General features: G+C 41.7%; 1 protein-coding gene across 2 annotated transcripts in view; it reads right to left on the reverse strand.

The window, feature by feature from the left end:
- LOC142214220 (scaffold attachment factor B2-like) overlaps positions 1–18,558 on the reverse strand; it is a 201,967-nt gene that overhangs the window by 3,396 nt on the left and 180,013 nt on the right. For both annotated transcript variants that reach the window (XM_075283092.1, XM_075283083.1), the window contains exons 16-18: positions 16,475–16,569; positions 5,409–5,467; positions 978–1,038 (exon numbers count right to left, since the gene is read on the reverse strand). In XM_075283092.1, the coding sequence (XP_075139193.1) occupies positions 978–1,038; positions 5,409–5,467; positions 16,475–16,569 (215 nt within the window). The remainder of the gene's footprint in view (positions 1–977; positions 1,039–5,408; positions 5,468–16,474; positions 16,570–18,558) is intronic.

The following is an 18,558-nucleotide window of genomic DNA, read 5'->3' on the forward strand; positions in this document are numbered from 1 at the left end:
AGCTTCTGGGAGAATATCCTATTATTAGATTAGACAAAAATCGAAGTTTTTGGCAAGGCACATCAGCTCTATGTTCACGGACGGAAAAATGAAGCATATCTTGAAATTGTCCCTACTGTGAAACATGGAGGAGGATCTGTTATGTTCTGGGGCTGCTTTGCTGCATCTGACACAGGGTGTCTTGAATTTGTGCAGGGTACAATGAAATCTCAAGACTATCAATGGATTCTAGGTAGAAATGTGCTGCCCAATTTCAGAAAGCTTGGTTTAGAGTCACAGATCATCGGTCTTGCAATAGGATAATGACTAGAGATGAGCGAGTACTAGAAACAGCCGTTTCGAATAGCACGCACCCATAGGAATGAATGGACGTCCATTCATTCCTATGGGTGCATGCTATTCGAAACTGGAGTTTCAAATAGTACTCGCTCATCTCTAATAACCCAAAACACACAGCTAAAAACACCCAAGAATGGCTAAGAGGAAAACATTGGACTATTCTGAAGTGGCCTTCTATGAGCCCTGACCTAAATCCTATTGAGCATCTTTGGAAGAAGCTGAAACATACTGTCTGGAAAAGGCACCCTTCAAACCCAAGACAACTGGAGCAGTTTGCTCATGAGGTGTGGGCCAAAATACCTGTTAAGAAGTGCAGAAGTCTCATTGACAGTTACAGGAATTGTTTGACTGCATCGATTGCCTCAAAAGGTTGTGCCACAAAACGTTAAGTTAAGGGAACCATCATTTCTGTCCAGGTCTGTTTCCTGAGTTTCTTTTTTTTTTTTTTTTTTTTAATTCTGTTGAAGCATGGTAGAAAAAGTAATGTCTGACATTCATTTGTTCATTTTCATAGAATTTTTATCTATTATTACCTTTGTCGGATTCAAGTTATTTCTGTGACCATTGTGGGTTTTTCTTTCATTTAGGGTACCAACAATTTTGTCTACGTATGTATGTAAAGAAAACTTCTCTCTTACCTATGAATTCCTCCTCTGCTCATGTGTCCTTGCCCTGTGGTAACTGGCATGCCACGATCACCTTTAAAAATAAAAATAATTTTTTGTAGGTTTTTCTTTCCATTAAAAAGTTTTCTAAACATTTTCAAGTAATGACAAGAGAACCACAAAAGAACAAGTAAATATGTAGAAACAGTCATTGCAATAACTAGCAAAAGTGTGTGTGTGGGGGAAATCAAATAAATAAACACATAAAAGAAGGGAGAACGGGTGGAGAAGAGAAGGTAGGGGACATGTTTCTGACAACACATAGTGCTGATCAAAGAATCTCAGTGACCTTTTGACGGAGTCACTACATTCCCCAGTCCCCCAAATATAATTTTGATGGTCAGGGTTGAACCCAGACTACCATAAATGTATATGGGGTCATTCAACTGCAGTCACTGTGCTTCATGCAAAAATCTAGTGTGTAGTTCCAATTTTTGGAACTCCAGTAGAGATAGGTAATATAAAATCGTTCATTATAGTTCATGCAGCACAGAAGCAGTAATTTACTTTGCCATTTATCCTTGTGGCCTAATTTATATAGGCATGACAAGTAGGACACTTAAAGTACATGTTCTCGAACATACCAATAAGATTGCGGCAGCGGCAAAGGTCTGAGATTTCAAATAGTTGAATCCGATACCATGCCATTTTCGCAAATATCATTCTTGTGACCCACATGGTTTACTGGTGAGGTAGATTGACATGGTGGAAATATCAGTCAAGCTTTGTTACTTACAGAGACTAGGTAGATTGTGGAGTCAAATATGGCAGAGAGCTGAGAGCTTCAAACCTTTTCTATAATGTAGCACAAATTTTATTTTGTTAGGGGAATATATGAGTTTTTAATTGTCTGTTTGGTGTTTTATGTTACTAACATCAGGGTTTGTTTTAAATTTGTTGTGTGTGCTCTGCGGATGTTTGTCTTGATCAAGTGATTTTCAAGTTGCCCATAAAGCAATCTCGAAGATACAGGACCAATAAAATACATTTATTTGTATTTATTAATTTGCATGTTTTTTGTGGTGTGTTGAGCTGATGAACAGTCGTCTTAATTGTTTTTCTGGCTTTGTTTTATATATTTTATTTTAGCATATTAGGTATTGTCAGAATATCTTATTAACTCCAGCTTTATATGGATTCAATACATTTTCAAGTTTAGGGTCTTCATATGCCGGTAATACCTTCTCCAAATGAGTGTAATTAATTTAAGAGCTTCTCTCCACACACATGCATTGTGGATTCAGAAGAATCTGTTTTTTACTGATGGGATGGGGCAATGCCGGGTTTATGCGTGTGCAAATGTCACCCATCCTCCTCAACCCTAACTGGTGCTCAATGACGTTACATGTGCACGATTACATCATTGCGCACAATGGTCCGGATTTCTTGCAATCTAATAGATACATATACATGGCAAGGTGAGTTTTGTAATTTCAAAACTCAGGTGTGCTCACTTCAGTTGTATTTTGTGGATTTGCCTAGAACCCGGATATCTTTACGCTACGATGCATTGAATCACATTTTTTAATAAAATGGCCGCTGCACATGTTAGGACAAGGGGCAGGGAACGCGGGATCACCCATAATGCCAATCGTGCAGCTAATCAGCAGCCAGCTGCTGCAGTGATGTCACAGCCCTATAAAAGCCAGAGGCCATTTTAGGTACCATTATTTCACATAGCTCTTACTGCAGGGACAGACATCAGCAGGAGCTAGGGACAGTGTTAGAAAACAAATACAAGTTTAGGGAAAGAAGATTGCTAGTGAAGGGAAAGTATAGGTAGGAAATCAAAGAAGAATTTGGGTGGTTTCAGCGTCGCTAACAGAAAGAAACTTATTACACATTGAAACGCTCACTGCTGCTATACTGCTGCTTATTACTCATACCTCATCAAGGTAGAACACAACAAGCCTCATCCACTAATTACCCTAAATTATCATCCACTAATACCTTCACTCAGCTCATAATGCCTTTTTAAAGGTGCTATAAGTGCTAGCAAGAAGACTGTGTCATCATTTTAAATATGAGATTCTCATCTTTAAAATGTATCTTAAAACATCAAGATAGCCACATCCAGTCCTGAGATATCGGCATTAGTAGGGAGGACATATTAGCAACGTCCTCCGCTACAGAAGTGCCAACCTGGGAGGACGTAGAGCTACGTTTTCCGCAGGGAAAAGGTTAAAGGTATTTAACAGCGGGGAAAACAAATGAGGGGCAAATTAGCCATTGTGTGAAAGAGTACACAAATAAAGGCCATTTGTCAATACAGTTGTGACAAAAATCAAGAATTCTTGGCTTAACAAGCAACTCAACAGTTGTACACTGGTTGACTCAGTCAGCCACTTCATCCCAAGTCACATCAGACACCCGCAGCCAGAAGTCAGTGGGTTCGTCAGACACAACCCTTAGTTGGCATGGCACTGTATCCTCATGTATCCTCAACCTGCCTCTGTCCTTTTCTGTTCCCTCAGCTAGGGAACTACTCTATGCTGTGAGCTCAGAGCCACTATTCAGTGAGGAAGACCTACTATAGGACAGTCTGTAGCTAATGCCCAGCCAAGATGTGGAGGAGACATTCGCCGCTTCCTCCAGTAGCGATGAGGAGAGTGGGATGGCAGCTGGTGTTGCAAGCGGTTAGGCTCCTGCCTCAGAGACAGTTGAGGAGGATATCATTGACCTCAAGACATCAGTGGATAACTACACAGCCAATCGCAATTGGGCATCCATACGTCAAGGCATCTTCATCGTCATCGGGAGAAGAGGGTGGCAGCATAAACATAAAGCATAAAGCAGTGGCAGAGTCAGCAGTGGGAGGTGGGGAGCCAAATGGGCCCAGGGTAGACCACCCGCTTTGCAGCAGCCTACGTGCAGTAGGCTAAGTAGTGGTGCAGGGGTTCGCGGAGACAGTGGTGGTAGCAGTCACCTAGTGCGGAGTGTTGGAAGTAAAATCACCTACTCAGCGGTGTGGCAGTTTTTGGTTAAGTCGCCAGGGGAGGTGAATATGGCCATATGTTCAATCTGTGGGCAGAAGGTGCCACACTTGTCACCAGGGTGACAATTTTGGCACCACAGCCCTGCGTCAACATATGCAGAGGCACCATAAATGGCCTGATAGAACCGTTACATCACCCAATGGCACACCCCCCAATTCAGACAGTCAAGGCTCCACCATCTCAGCCGAAGGAAGCTTTGTGTCCTTCCATCATATGCTGGTCGTGATGCTCCAGCTCCTTCTCCTAGTCCATCATTGCGTCAGCAATCGATCAGAGAATCTATATCTAAGAGAAAACAGTATGCGTGCACTCATCCAATGGTGCAGAAGCTGAACATGCTACTGACCAAGATGTTGGTGTTGTAGTTACTCCCTTTCCAATTGGTGGACTATGCACCTTTCAGAGAACTGATGGCTTGCGCTGAGCCGAGGTGAAAAGTCCCAAGCCGCCATTTCTTTGCCAAGAAGGCAGTACCAGCCTTGTACAAACATGTAGAACAGAAGGTGGGCCAGTCCTTGAGCCTGTTGGTGTCTGCCAAAGTGCACAGGAGCACCGATGTGTGGAGCTGTAACTACGGTCAATGCCAATATATGTCATTAACGGCCCACTAGGTTAAAGGGGCTCTATCACTGGATTTTCACTATTTTAGATAAACATATGCCTGAATAGCCTTTAAAAAGGCTATTCAAGTCCTGCTAATTAGAGATGAGCGAGTACTATTTGAAACTGCCATTTCGAATAGCACGCTCCCATAGGAATGAATGGACGCAGCCGGCAAGCAGCCTGTGATGGCGTCCGCCCGCTTAACCCCCTGCGCGCCGGCTGCATCCTTTCATTCCTACAGCAGTTTGAATAGTACTCGCTCATCTCTACTGCTAATTGTTTGTTAAAAGACCCCCCGTTTTAATGAGTTACCTTTTAAACGTATATGTAAATGAGCGCTGTGCACTGTGGGCGTTCCCGTGCAACCCTCATGTCATACTCTGTTCACGCCCTCCTCTCTTGGTTCCTGTATGTAAGTCCCACCTCCTGCTTTCGAATCACAGCCTCTAACTGTCTCTTCCCTGCTAGTGGCACAGGACCTGTGATGACGTCACTATTGCTCTATGATTGGCTTGTTCCTGTGATGACGTCACTACAAGGTCCTTCGTCGTCTTCTAAGTAGTGAACTATACAGAGCAGGGGCTGCAGCTCCCTGTGTCTATCATACCATAGATCTCCATGTGCACAGTAGATACAAGCAATATAGTAATGGATCACTAGCCCAGAATCTCTCTCCCTTGTTGTATGATAGGCACTCAGCTCCTGAGTGGCAGCCATATTTAAATACCTGATATAATCCACCTCAATAGTACAGCGGATGACGGAATGGGTTAAAACAAATGTGTGTATATACTACCCATCGTACCTGACCGTGAAGAATACACATCCATTTTACGACCATGATCTCCCCAGTCATGACCATCCCTAAAAATGAAAAAAAATAATTCTATTTTTAAAACTTGAATATGACATGCTTAAACTTAAGAGAGGTGTTGTCACAATTTGTAACATCTATTTTGATCAATTGCCCCTGATCACACAATTCTAGAGTATTTTTTCTTTTCAAAAGAAAGACTGATCAGTTTGTGAAATACAGTCAATTTGCAGGCTGAATTTCCTGAAAGGACTATGGCTGTTTACATGGATCTCTCTGCATTATAGCATGTTTAATGTTGTGAGCTCTAAAATGGTTGGATCGCTACTGTACTGAACTGACAGCTTTGTGTGTCTTCAGTACAGTAGCACACTGGCCATTCGGGAGCTCATTGCATCCTAGCAATGATGCCGTGATTTCCATTCACATGACTGTGGCCAGCCCCAGAAATACAGACTGCACAGAGACTATTTCATGGAGAGAAAACTATAGTTTGAACAAAACCTCAGCATTAGCCTTATTAACCCCTTCAGAACTGGGCCTAAAAGTGCCTTAAGGACCAGGCCTAGTTTTTCAAAACTGACATGTGTCACTTTATATGGCAATAACTTTGAGCCGCTTTAACTTACACAAGTGATTTTGAGATTGTTTTCTCATGACACATTGTACTTCATGTTAGTGGAAAACACAAATCAATATTTTTGTGTTTATTTATAAAAAAAAAAAAACTAATTTGCATACCGGTAAAAAACGGTATTTCTAAGGAACGGCGCAGCGGAGACCACGTCTAAAGGTAAGAGACGAATAGCCTTTCTAAAGGCAATTCCGACGTGTGATCGCCAAAAAAAAATTCATTTCAATGGTAGAATCCCTTTAATTTATTTTGGACGTTACAAGGCTTACAAGTGTAACAGCGATTTTCCAGATTTATAAAAAAATTCCCTAAACTAATTTTTAGGGACCCCTTCAGTTCTGACGGAGATTATAATGGCCTATATATTAGAAACCTCGCAGGAATTATCCCATTTTCAAAACTGAACTCCTCAAATAATTCAAAACTGGAATAAAAAAGAAAAAAAAATACGGAGGTGAAATTTAGACATTTAATTTTTTTTACTAATACATTCATTTAGCCCTAAAATTGACACAGTCACAAAGGATTAAAGGAAAAAATGCAACTGACAGTTTATTATGCAATTTCTCCCAGGCACAGAAATACCCTACATGTGGGTGTAAACTGATGTTTGGGCACACAGCAGTGCATGGAAGGGAAGGAGCGACTCTTGACATTTTATAAGCAGATTGTGCTGGAATAGTTTTCAGGCGCCATGTCTCATTTGCAGAGCTCCTAGAGGACCAAAACAATGGGAATCCCCCAAAAGTAACCTCATTTTGGAAACTACACCCTTCACAGAATTCATACAAGGGTATAGTGAGCGTTTTGACCGTATAGCCGTTTCACAGATTTTACTAACATTGGAATGTGTAAGCGAAAAATTACTGAAATGTCACATTATCCCCAAAGTTTTCATTTTCACAAGGAGTTAAAAGGAGAAAAAGCACCCCAGTTTGTTAAACAATTGCTCATGAACGCAGCGATACCCCACATGTGGTCGTAATCTGCTGTATGGGTTCATGGTGGGGCTCATAATGGAAAAAGCGCTATTTGTGTTTTGGAGGGCAGATTTTGCTGGAATAGCTTTTAGGTGCCATGTCGCACTTGCAGAGCCCCTAAAGTAGTTGTACAATGGAAACCCACAAAAGTGACACCGTTTTGGAAACTACACCCTTCATAGAACATACCAAGGGGTATAGTTAGCATTTTGGCCCTACAGCTGTTTAACAGATTTTACTAACATTGGGCATGAAAAATTATTATTTTACGAATAAAACGTCAATTTAGCCCCAATTTTTTTCATTTTAACAAGAGGATAAAAACTTCCCTAAAGTTTGTTACACAATTTTTCCTGAACACAGAAATCCCCGATATCTGGTTGTAAACTGCTGTATGGGAACACGGTGGGGCTCAGAATGGAAAGAGCGCTCTGAGTTTTGGAGAGCGGATTTTGCCCCTAGAGTACCAATACAATGGAAACCCCCCAAAAAGTGACCCCATTTTGGAAACTACACCCCTTATAGAATTTCTCAAGGGGGTATAGTGAGTGTTTTGACCCTACAGCTGTTTCACAGATTCTATTAGCATTGGGGCGTAATCATTAAAAATTACTTTTCTTTTTTTTTCTCCAATAAACCGTCCATTTAGCGCCATATTTTTAATTTTTATAAGGGGTTAAAGAAGAAAAAGTCCCCACAGTTTGTTACACAATTTCTCCAGAACACAGAAATGTCCCAAATGTGGTTGTAAACTGCTGTATGGGAACATGGTGGGGCTCAGAATGGAAAGAGCGTTATTTGACTTTTGATTATGCTAGAATAGTTTTCTGGTGCCATGTCACATTTGCAGAGCCCCTAAAGTACCAGGACAATGGAAACCCCTCAAAAGTGACCCCACTTATGAAACTACACTCCTCAAAGAATTTCTCAAGGGGTATTATCATTTTGAGACTAAGAGTTCTTCTCAAAAATTAATATAAAAAGTGATTTTTTTTTTTTTTTCAAATTTATTTAAAGAAATGCCATTTTGGTACCCAATATGTTGTACCCACTTTGTGTTATCAGACATGCACTTATAAAACTATTAAGTGGGCTATCCAGAGTACAAAAAAGTTATATATGTGAGTGTAAACTGATGCTTGGGCACATAGCAGGGCTCAGAAGAGAAGGAGTTCTGCACTTTTTAGCTTTCGGTTATATAGATTTAGATGGACTTTCTGGACACCATGTAGTTTTTGCAGATCCCTGGAGATGCCAGTAAATTGGAATTCACCAAGAAGTACCGGACTATAACACGCACCGGACTATAAGACGCACTAAGGTTTTAGAGGAGGAAAATAGGGAAAAAAAATCTTGAAGCAAAAAAATTTGTAAAATATTTAATAACATAATATAATATTTAACCAATGTAAATAAAAGCTGGGGTTTTTCGGTAACAGGGATACCAAATGTGTATGTGTTTCAACAGTAATGTTTTTGTTTTATATGTATTCTAGGGATATGGTGGTGATTTGAACTATATATATTATATATCCCGCATGGCACAGTAACAGGTCGGCTAGTAGTAACACCAGTAGTAGTAATGCCCGATCGTGGGCATTAGCTAAGACTTGTGGCCGCTCTTGCCCCCCCCACCCGCGACTAGTATTGTAGAGATGCAGGGAGTAGGCGGGGCTTGGTGTGGCTGGAGAGTGTGGGCAGGGAGACGTGAGTGCATCACTCACGTCTCCCCTCCCAGTACCCGCCCACACTCTCCTAAGCCCTGCCTTCTCTATAATACTAGTCTAGGGAGAGGGAGGCGGAGGAGGGGTGCAGGGCGCTCTGAAGCCACATGAAGGACAGAGGATCGGACTAGCAGAGGGCAGCGGCAGCAGGTAAGTTGAGCGAAATTCACGAGTAGATAGATATTACTGTACATTGACTTGTCTAGTAGATAGACAAGTCAATGTATAGTAGTATCCATCTACTCGTGAACTTGCCTCATCATCCTCACAGTGCTTGCAGCATCCTCACAGTCCTTGCAGCGCTGCATTCAGACTATAAGACGCACCCCCATTTTCCTCCCATATTTGGAGGAAAAAAAGTGCGTCTTATAGTCTGAAAAATACGGTAACCACATTTTGTAGTGGTAATTTTAGGGTCTCTGCAAATGTGACATGGAGTCCAAAAACCAACTAAATCTGCGGTCCAAAAGCACATTGCGCTCCTTCACAGTTGCGCCCTGCTATGTGCACAAACGGCAGTGTATGCCCACATGTATGACACTGGTGTACCCTGAATAACATACTTAATGCCATATGTGGGTATAAACTGCTGTTTGGGCACAGCCGAGCACAGAAAGGAAGGCGTGAGATACGGCTTTTGGAGAGCAGATTTAGATGTTTGGTATCTAAACGCTATGTCATGTTACATTTGTCATTAACCTGTAATGTACCAGAAAAGTGGAATTCCCAAAGAGTGACCCCACTTTGAGAAGTGCACCCTTCAAAGAATTTATCAGGGGGTGTAGTGAGCATTAGTATCCCAGACATGACTGCACAGCAGATGGTGAAGAGTGAATATGTAAACTGTGCGGAGTACATTGCAAACACCAAATTCCCTACTATGTCCCCAGTAGCTCCTATGATCGGGAGGGGGGTCATGCTGGGTCACTTCTGGTTTATTTTCTCTTGTAAGCTCATACAGCTTATATATTCCCTTCCTGTCGCAGTCAGTTGTGTTCTAATGATTTGGTGATTTTTGTAGTTTTTGTCTTCATATTGCTAGATGTTATATATTTCTTAATTTTCTGGTGATGAGGCCATATAATGGCTTGTTTTTTGCGGGACAAGATGTATTTTGTAATGACATCATTTTTGGGTGCCTATAACTTATAGAATAAATTTTATTAACTCTTTCTTGGTGGATTAAAAACCCCCAGCAATTCTGCATTGCTTTTTACCTTGTAATTTTTTTTTTGCTGTGCAGCGTACAGTATAAGTAACATGTTACCGTATATACTCGAGTATAAGCCGACCCGAATATAAGCCGAGGCCCCTAATTTTACCACAAAAAACTGGGAAAACTTATTGACTCGAGTATAAGCTGAGGGGGTGGGGGAAATGCAGCAGCTACTGGTATATTTCAAAATTTTTAAAATTTCAAAAAAATTCCTCAAGAAGTGTCCCCATTTTGTACGGGCAATTATATAGTCTCTGCAAGCCTGACATGGCATCCAAAAAAGCAAAACAACCTACGCTCCAAAAATAAATACTGCTCCTTCATATCTGTGCCCTGCTGCGCGCCCAAACTGCATTTCTTTTTTTTAACTCTTTTTTGGTGGATAAAAAACAAACATCAATTCTGTTATCTTTATTCTGAGGGTTGTTACGATTACAGAGATACCTCATTAATAGTTTTTTTTTGTGCATTAGTAATTTTGCAGAACAAAAATCCATTTGGGGACATAAATCAATGATTTTTGCATCGCCATCTTCTGACACTGGGTTCACACCAGCGTCTGGACTCCGTTCTCAGGAAACCTGTTATGTCGAGTCCGGCCGTGAGCGCCGGTAAGCGTTTTGAGCTCTCCGCGGTCGAAACCGGCTTTTTTAAACCGGACACAGAGTACTGCATGTTCCACTCTGTGTCTGGTTTAAAAAAAAACGGTTTCGCCGCAGAAAGTATAAAATGCTCACCGGCGCTCACGGCTGGACACTTTTCAAACCCATTCAAATGAATGGGTTTGAAACATGCCGGACCCCTGAGTATAATGATCGGAGGCCCAGGAGAGGTAAGGAACATAAACACCTCTCCATGATCCGGGCAGGCCTCAGCTCAGGCCTAGTTGTCTGACGTCTCTGACGTCCTATGACCCTGGCCTGCGTCCCGGGTCATGTGACGTCATTGAAGAAGGCACACAGCGGACGCCGACAGCATAGGACCCGGGGGACAGGTAAGAAACAGTAGTTTTTCATGTTTTTATTTCCCCGGGTCTCCGATTATTATACTCTGGGGTCTGAAAAGACCCCAGAGTATAATAATTATTTATGGGTGTCCACAGTGGGGCATAATACTGTGTGCAGGGGCCACTATGGGACATAATACTATGTGCAGGGGCCACCAAGGGGCATAATAGAGCGCGCAGGAATGCGGAGGAGGGGGTCGGTCAAGGTCTTCAGCATCGGCCGGGGGGCCATGTCAAAAGTTCGCCACGGGGTCCCACCATTCTTAGTTACGCCACTGCCGAGACCCCTAATTTTACCACAAAAAACTGGGAAAACTTATTGACTCGAGTATAAGCCGAGGGGGGGGGGGGGGGATCCACCGTTGCAGATAAAAAGTTTGGTCATGTGCATTACAGCTTAGTAACTCCATGGGGATCATAGTAATAGCAGTTAACCCCATCATGTCCCTCACATTAACCCCCTGTGTGCCTCACATAAGAGTTACTGATATGTGGGACATATGGAGGTAATAATTAGGTATCTTCATAATTAAGGTCGTTCATTAGTACCCTCATGTGTCTCACATATTAGTAACCCTTATATGGGGAACACAGGGGTTACTATGAGGGACATGATGGGGTTAACTGTTATTAATGTGAGGCACATGGAGTTACTGAAACTAAATTAATAACCCCAAATGCCTGACATTAATAGGTAGAGTAACTAAAGGAAGGTCCCTGTGTGTGTCACTTTACTGTAGCTTCCTCTCCTCCATACAACAGACATCTTCCATAAGATACAATGAATCCTGGTCAATCATCTGCAGGGTAGATGCTAAATGACCTCTGATGACGTCATGACCATGTGATCGGACTCTGGTGTGGGCGGAGCTACTAGGATTTAGACTCAACCTTATCTGCAGATGTTACATACCAGTGGCTACAGGACCTTTGATGACATCACAGTCATGTGACCTCATGACAAGCCAATCACAGAGCAGTAGCACTAAAGGACCTCCCCCTTCCAGTTTTCTGTGCTCCGTGGACCCCGATTCGTGTATAAGCCAAGAAGAGCTTTTTCAGCATGAAAAATGTGCTGAAAAATTTGGCTTATACTCGAGTATATACGGTATTTCACACTTTTTTTAAAATTTGTCCTAAAAGGACAAATACTCTGATTCCTGGTCCAGTACTATAGCCTGCAATACACTTGTATTGCAGACTATAGAGGAAGTGATTCTATGCAGACGCATAGATTCACTTGCAGCAGCACGGCAGGATCAACCAGGTACTCGGGGTTCCTGGCAGCCCGGGGTCACTAGCCATACTCCGGGCTGCATAAAATACATTAGGGCACCCCCCCCCCCCCCTATCTCGCCATGGGGGGTGCCCCTGGGGTCCGTACATAGCGCAACCCTTTGAATGCCGTGGAAATGTTTGTCCACAGCATCTAAAGGGTTAAAACCACCGATCAGAGCGGAGCTCCGACCGAAGGTTTAGCGGGGGAGCTCGTCCTGGCTCTCAGCTGTGTAACACAGCCAGATGCCAGGAGTAATGTCGCGGGCACAGGTTCTGTGCCCGTGCCATTACTGGTCAGTAATAGTACTGAGCTGAGCGCAAACATACTACTTGCAGCTACGTACTATTACTGATCAGAGCGTTAAGGGGTTAAAAGATAGATTCAGCTCGCAATTTGTTAAGCAATTTCTCCCAACTGACCCACATATGGATATAAATATCTGTATTGGACACAGCAGGGAAGGCGAACCAATGAGCTTTGCAGAGGGCAGATTCTGCTGGAATTTGTTTCAAGCCCTAGGTCACATTGGCAAAGCCTCTGAGGTACCAGTGCAGTTGAAAGCCTCCAAAAAAAAATCACCTAATTTTGGAAACTAGATCCCTCATGAAATTTATCATGGAGCATAGTCAGCATTTTCACCAAATGGGATGGGACAATTAAAATATAACTTTTTTTCCAAGAAAATGTTGTATTAGACCCAAATTTTGTCCAAATGATTATCGATTTTGATCACTTTTTATTGAACATTTTGTGAGGAAAGATGATGAATAATCAATATTTTGTGTGGTTTTCTAAGTTTTTTTTTTTTTTTAATGTTCAGCGTGCGGGTTAAATAATGTTTTAGTTTTATTGTTCAGGTTTTTATAGACATGTTGATACCAAATATGTAGTTTTATTTATTTTTCTTTATTTATTTATTACATAGCAAAACATTTTATACAGTATGAGAAAATGTGGGATTTTTGGGCCTTAATTCATTTGTTACCGTATATACTCGAGTATAAGCCGAATTTTTCAGCCCAGTTTTTGAGCTGAAAAAGCCCCCTCGGCTTATACTCGAGGCAGCAAAAAAAAAAAAAAAGAAAAAAAAAAAAAAGAAAAGTTTTTTTCTTTAGGGGTGGTGGTGAGGGGTCTATGACCAGCCACAATATCAATGTATAGAATCTCCCATAAAATAATGCAAAAAAAAAAATAGAAAAATAAAAGTTCTAAATCACTCCTTTCCCTAGAATACATACAAAAGTAGAAAACTACTGTGAAACACATACACATTAGGTATCCGTGTCTGAAAGTGCCCGGTCTACTGAATATAGGGTATCTGCAGTACTCCTGTTCCGTCAGGAAGGGGTTAATAGGAGCACTGCAGATACCCTATATTCAGCCAGGCTGAATTCCAAGCGGGGGAAGAAAGAACAGTCCTCAAGCTCAGGGAAGGGGCAGACAGACAACCAAAACACCCCAGCCCCTTCCGCAGCATCTACTGCACCCAAAAACTCCGACTATTTAAATTTTTTTAATTTTCCAGTAGCTACTGCATTTCCCCCCTAGGCTTATACTCGAGTCAATAAGTTTTCCCAGTTTTTTTGTGGTAAAATTAGGGGCCGCGGCTTATATTCGGGTCGGCTTATACTCGAGTATATACAGTAATTTATTTTTTTTTTACAACAGTTAAACATTTTTTTTGTCCCCATTGGGGATTGAAGCAGCTATCTTCGGTATGTGTATTGCAGTGTTTAGGAGGCTGTCAGCCCATGCAGATGCATGGGTTAACAGTCTTCATTTCTGGCAGTATAAACCAGGTACTTGGAGGGACAATGATGGGGCAAACCCGGGGTCACTGATCAGACCCCAAGCTGCCAAATAAGAAAACCAGCAAGATCCCCCCCCCCAAAACCCCCCCACCCGAAAACGTCACACGTGGGAGGGGGTGGGCCTGAGATGATCAGGATCTCAATATATAAATATATAATAAAACCCCACAGCATCTCGGGGGTTAACACCCGCGATTAGAGCTCAGCCCCGACCAGGAGTCTTAGAGAACAGTGTCAGCTGACACACATCATGGTGTGCACACAGTTTCTGTGCGCATAATTCTTCCACTGTACTAGTATGGTGGTTTGCGGGAAGTCCTCCTTGGCTGATGTGATAATCCTAATCCGTCTAATATTACCACATATATCGAAACGCTGTAAAATACCATTTACCCATGGAGAAATCTGCCCTTGTTTTATGTCAAGAGGGCACACTTGCTTAAGATGGTTCAATTTTCCTTCCTTTCGTATCTTTTTCATTCCCTCCTGGTTCTCCTCCTATCTATGGAAGAGGCCTCTCTATAAATGGATCTCTCTCTTAACCAGAATCCCCTTTTTGAAGCAAATTTTTGAATGAGGGAGCCATGCTGTGGACCAGGATTTAAAGAAAAGCCACAATGAGGGACTAACAATGATGAGGCCATCTTACACTAGGAAATGTGTAGGTCACCAGGGGAATAATAGAGCGTTAGAGTTCCATATGTTAAAGGGATCCTATCATACAGATGCCTTTTTTTTTTCTGAGTAACATGTCGGAATAGCCTTAAGAAAGGCTACTCTTCTCCTACCTTTTGTTGTCTTCGCCGCACCGCCGTTCGCCTAAAATCCTGTTTTGCATCCCGTGTCGGTATGCAAATGAGTTCTCTCGCAGCACTGGGGCCGGGCCCCAGCGCTCAAACAGCACTGGAGGTGTCCCCAATGCTGCGAGAGAACTCTCTCCATCACCACACAGCACTACACAGTATTGTAAGCGGCCATTTTCTTGTTGCCTGTGGGTCTGCCCTGGGTCTGCTCTGCCCGAGGCCTAGAAGTCTGAAACCTGCGCCGGATGAAGAGGACGTTGCTGACGAAGATGGAGGTGGCACTGGAGTGAGTTCTCTCGCAGCATTGGGTACGCCCCCAGTGCTGCTTGAGCGCTGGGGCCCACCCCCAGTGCTGCGAGAAAACTCATTTGCATACCGACAAAAACGTGATTTTAGGCGAACGGCGGCACGGAGAAGACAACGAAAGGTAGGAGAAGAATAGCCTTTCTTAAGGCTATTCCGACGGTGTTAATAGAAAAAAAAAGTGTTTGTATGATAGGATCCCTTTATCTGAGAGACATGTGTTCAGTACCATAACTTTATTAGTGCTAGTCTAGTCCTGGTTGTGTGTTTGGTGAGCTGCACATGCTTGCCAACTCCATTAGACAATGAAAACTGTATCCTGGGTGGGTAACAGAATCAGGTCATAACACTGGCACGCAAAGAGTGATAAAGTGGTGGTGGCAGCTGTGAAAAAATATATAACGAAATTGAAATTTACAAAGCAAAGCATTGCAGTATATGTAATACAGCTGCAAGATGCAACTCAAGTGAATTGAAATCACCTTTTTTGAATGAATGCAGAAGTCCACTCACAATGATGCCTGGAAATCCCCTGACATTTACTTATGTTTAATAGCATTGAATAGCTACGGTTATTTACTAGATGACTTTGTATTCAACTGTGTATCTGTCTATAGTACGCAATACTGTAAGAGTGTGTTCACATGTAAGAATTTGGCACTGAATTTGAATCAGATTCCATTTGAAAATCAGATCCAAATTCTGCCTGAAACCAGCCACGCTTCATTTCAATGGGAGTCGGAAGCTAATTTTTTTTCTAGAAAATAGTGTCAGATAGCAGAAAAATAAGCATCACACTCAATCAAAAAACATCAACAAAAAAAAATAAATGGCAGATTAACTCCCATTAAAGTGAATGGCAGATGAGGATTTTCACGTGGAATTTGAATTCCTGAAGCTTCATTATGTCAGATAAGAAAAATTCAGCTTTAAATTCCTGGAGAAAAAATTCCTATTTTTTCAGCTAGGAAAAACTCCTGAAGCTGGATTTCAAGCTAGGAAAATTTCCTCCATGTGAAAAAAGGGGAAAAGGGGAAAAAAAGACATACCATCATATAGTGGCTGAAAAGGCCAAGGTTTCAAGGTTATGGGGCTCTTTGGATAATATGTGTACCGATCCTTATATAACAGCAACCGCAAGATATGAATTTTTTTTTTTTTTTTTTTTAAAAAAAGCCTTCAATGTTCATCATGCCATCTCAGATGTAGCTTTGAGAGAAACTGTATTCATCCTACTAGATACAAATCTCCGTGAGGACCTCTGTTACAAACCAGCACAATCCCTCCTTCCCATTATATACCTTCCATGTTGTGGTATCCCTCTTCCTTCGTGCACATGTCTATTGTATTCTCCCCACCCTTCACGTGTCTCTCTTCCATGTCGATCTGGATAATTCTGAAAGGAATTACGAGCACCTGATCAGAACAGAACTGGATATAATGTTTAAGAAGTTTAAACATATATGTGTGAATGTATATTTATGTTATTATTTTAATATAGAAATGTTTTTTTTGTTTTTTTAACGTAAAGCGTTTTTTCCCTGACTAAGAAAATATGACTAAAACTCAGGAAATGCTTGTCATATGAACAACTAAACATAAATGGCTACTTTTATGTGTGTTTGGACCAATCCTGATATTTTCAGGCTCATTCATCCTGGTTTCCAGTTCCTAGTGGGAGTATCAGAGCTTTTCCATGCAGCCTCTCCCAGCAACCGCCCACTGTACTTCCAACTAGTTTTTCATTTACACCCAGTATGCTTACTTATGTATGTGTATATATTTACACACGAACACACATTATAGTTACATATAAAGAATATTCATATCTATCTATGATCATGTGTATTTCTGTAAATGTTTTCCCTTATCTATAAATGTGTATATATTCATAAACACACGGGGTGTCTAGAAAGTAAGTACACAAATTGAAAGGGTGGACTTTAGCCGGTATATGAAGCGTTTTTAATTAATGAATATGTGATCGGAAATGCACCGTTGTGGTGCTGCAGGTAGACCCTTGTTGCTGTGGACCCCTCGCTCGCCGGATTTGACCCCACTTGATTTTTTCTTGTTGGGACATGTCAAGTCCATTGTGTATGCAACGCCTGTGCCAACCTGCGAAGAGTTTGTGAATTGAGGAGTGTGTGAATGGGTGCGTCAATCCATCTTCCGGTGTTGCACTGCTTGCATCAAGGCAGGCAGCCAGAACTTCGAGCAATTCTTGTAAATAATTAACAGTGATTAAACGGATTTCCCATTAAAGCGCTTTCTCTTCTTCGTTTCTCCTTTCACATGGCACAGTGAGGGATAGGAAACAGACAACAGAGCATTTCAGGTCACATGTTCATTAATAAAAAAAAAAAAAAACGCTTCATATACCGGCTAAAGTCCATCCTTCCATTTTGTGTACTTACTCTCCGGACACCGTGTGTGTGTGTAATATATATATATATATATATATATATATATATATGTTATATACATACAAGCGCAAATATAAGTATATATTTATACAAATGTATGCATATGTATACACATCTCACACAATCTAGTGCTTTGCTACAACTCTTCCCAGTGCAGTGCAGTTTAGCTTTATTTAAAAAAACAAAAAAAACAAACAAAGAACAAAACGTGTTAAGCATTCACACATTTTGCACATGTTGCTCATCTCCTTTAGGTTATGTTCAAACAGAGTTTTTTGCAGGGGAGTTTTGACACAGAATCCGCTTCAAAATCCGTCTCCCATTCATTTCAATGGGAGTCTCTCGCTAACAATTTTTTTCAGCTAGCAGGGAAAAAAAGCGGGATGCCCTATCTTCATGCGGATTCCACAGCTAAGTTTGCCACGGCGTCCGTGGCTTGAGACACTCTCCTGCTTAGGCCCATTAAATCGGGCCTAATCAGGAGCAGAATGCCACAACGGGATGCTGATGTACTTTATCAGCATTCCGTCGTAGGTAGCCGCACTTACCCTTACTCTTGCTATACATCTACCATAATGCCAGCCCATCAGTTTCCATAAAGCCCTGTGACCACTCACAGAAGAATGCCTGATGGAGACAGGAGAGGGTAGTTTGTTAAAAAAAAAAAAAAAAAAATTAAAAATGTGTTTCTCTATCTTACTGCCTCTAATCACTGCGGTGAACCAGGTGTGGACTTATCTGATGATCAGGACCCCACTCTACCTGGCTGCTCTGGCAGTCAAAGTTTGGACAAATGCTGCTTTCATCAATGATGACATCACACTCATGGTGGGTATGGCTAACACTTGAAGTCATGTGAAAAATGATTAGAACCAGTAAGGACGTGATTGCAACAAAGATTGTGTTGGTCATACATTTCTGCAAAAGGGTAGGCAATAGAGATGAGCGAATACTATTCG

The sequence above is a fragment of the Leptodactylus fuscus genome, chromosome 1 (assembly GCF_031893055.1).
Source record: "Leptodactylus fuscus isolate aLepFus1 chromosome 1, aLepFus1.hap2, whole genome shotgun sequence".
NCBI lineage: Eukaryota > Metazoa > Chordata > Amphibia > Anura > Leptodactylidae > Leptodactylus > Leptodactylus fuscus.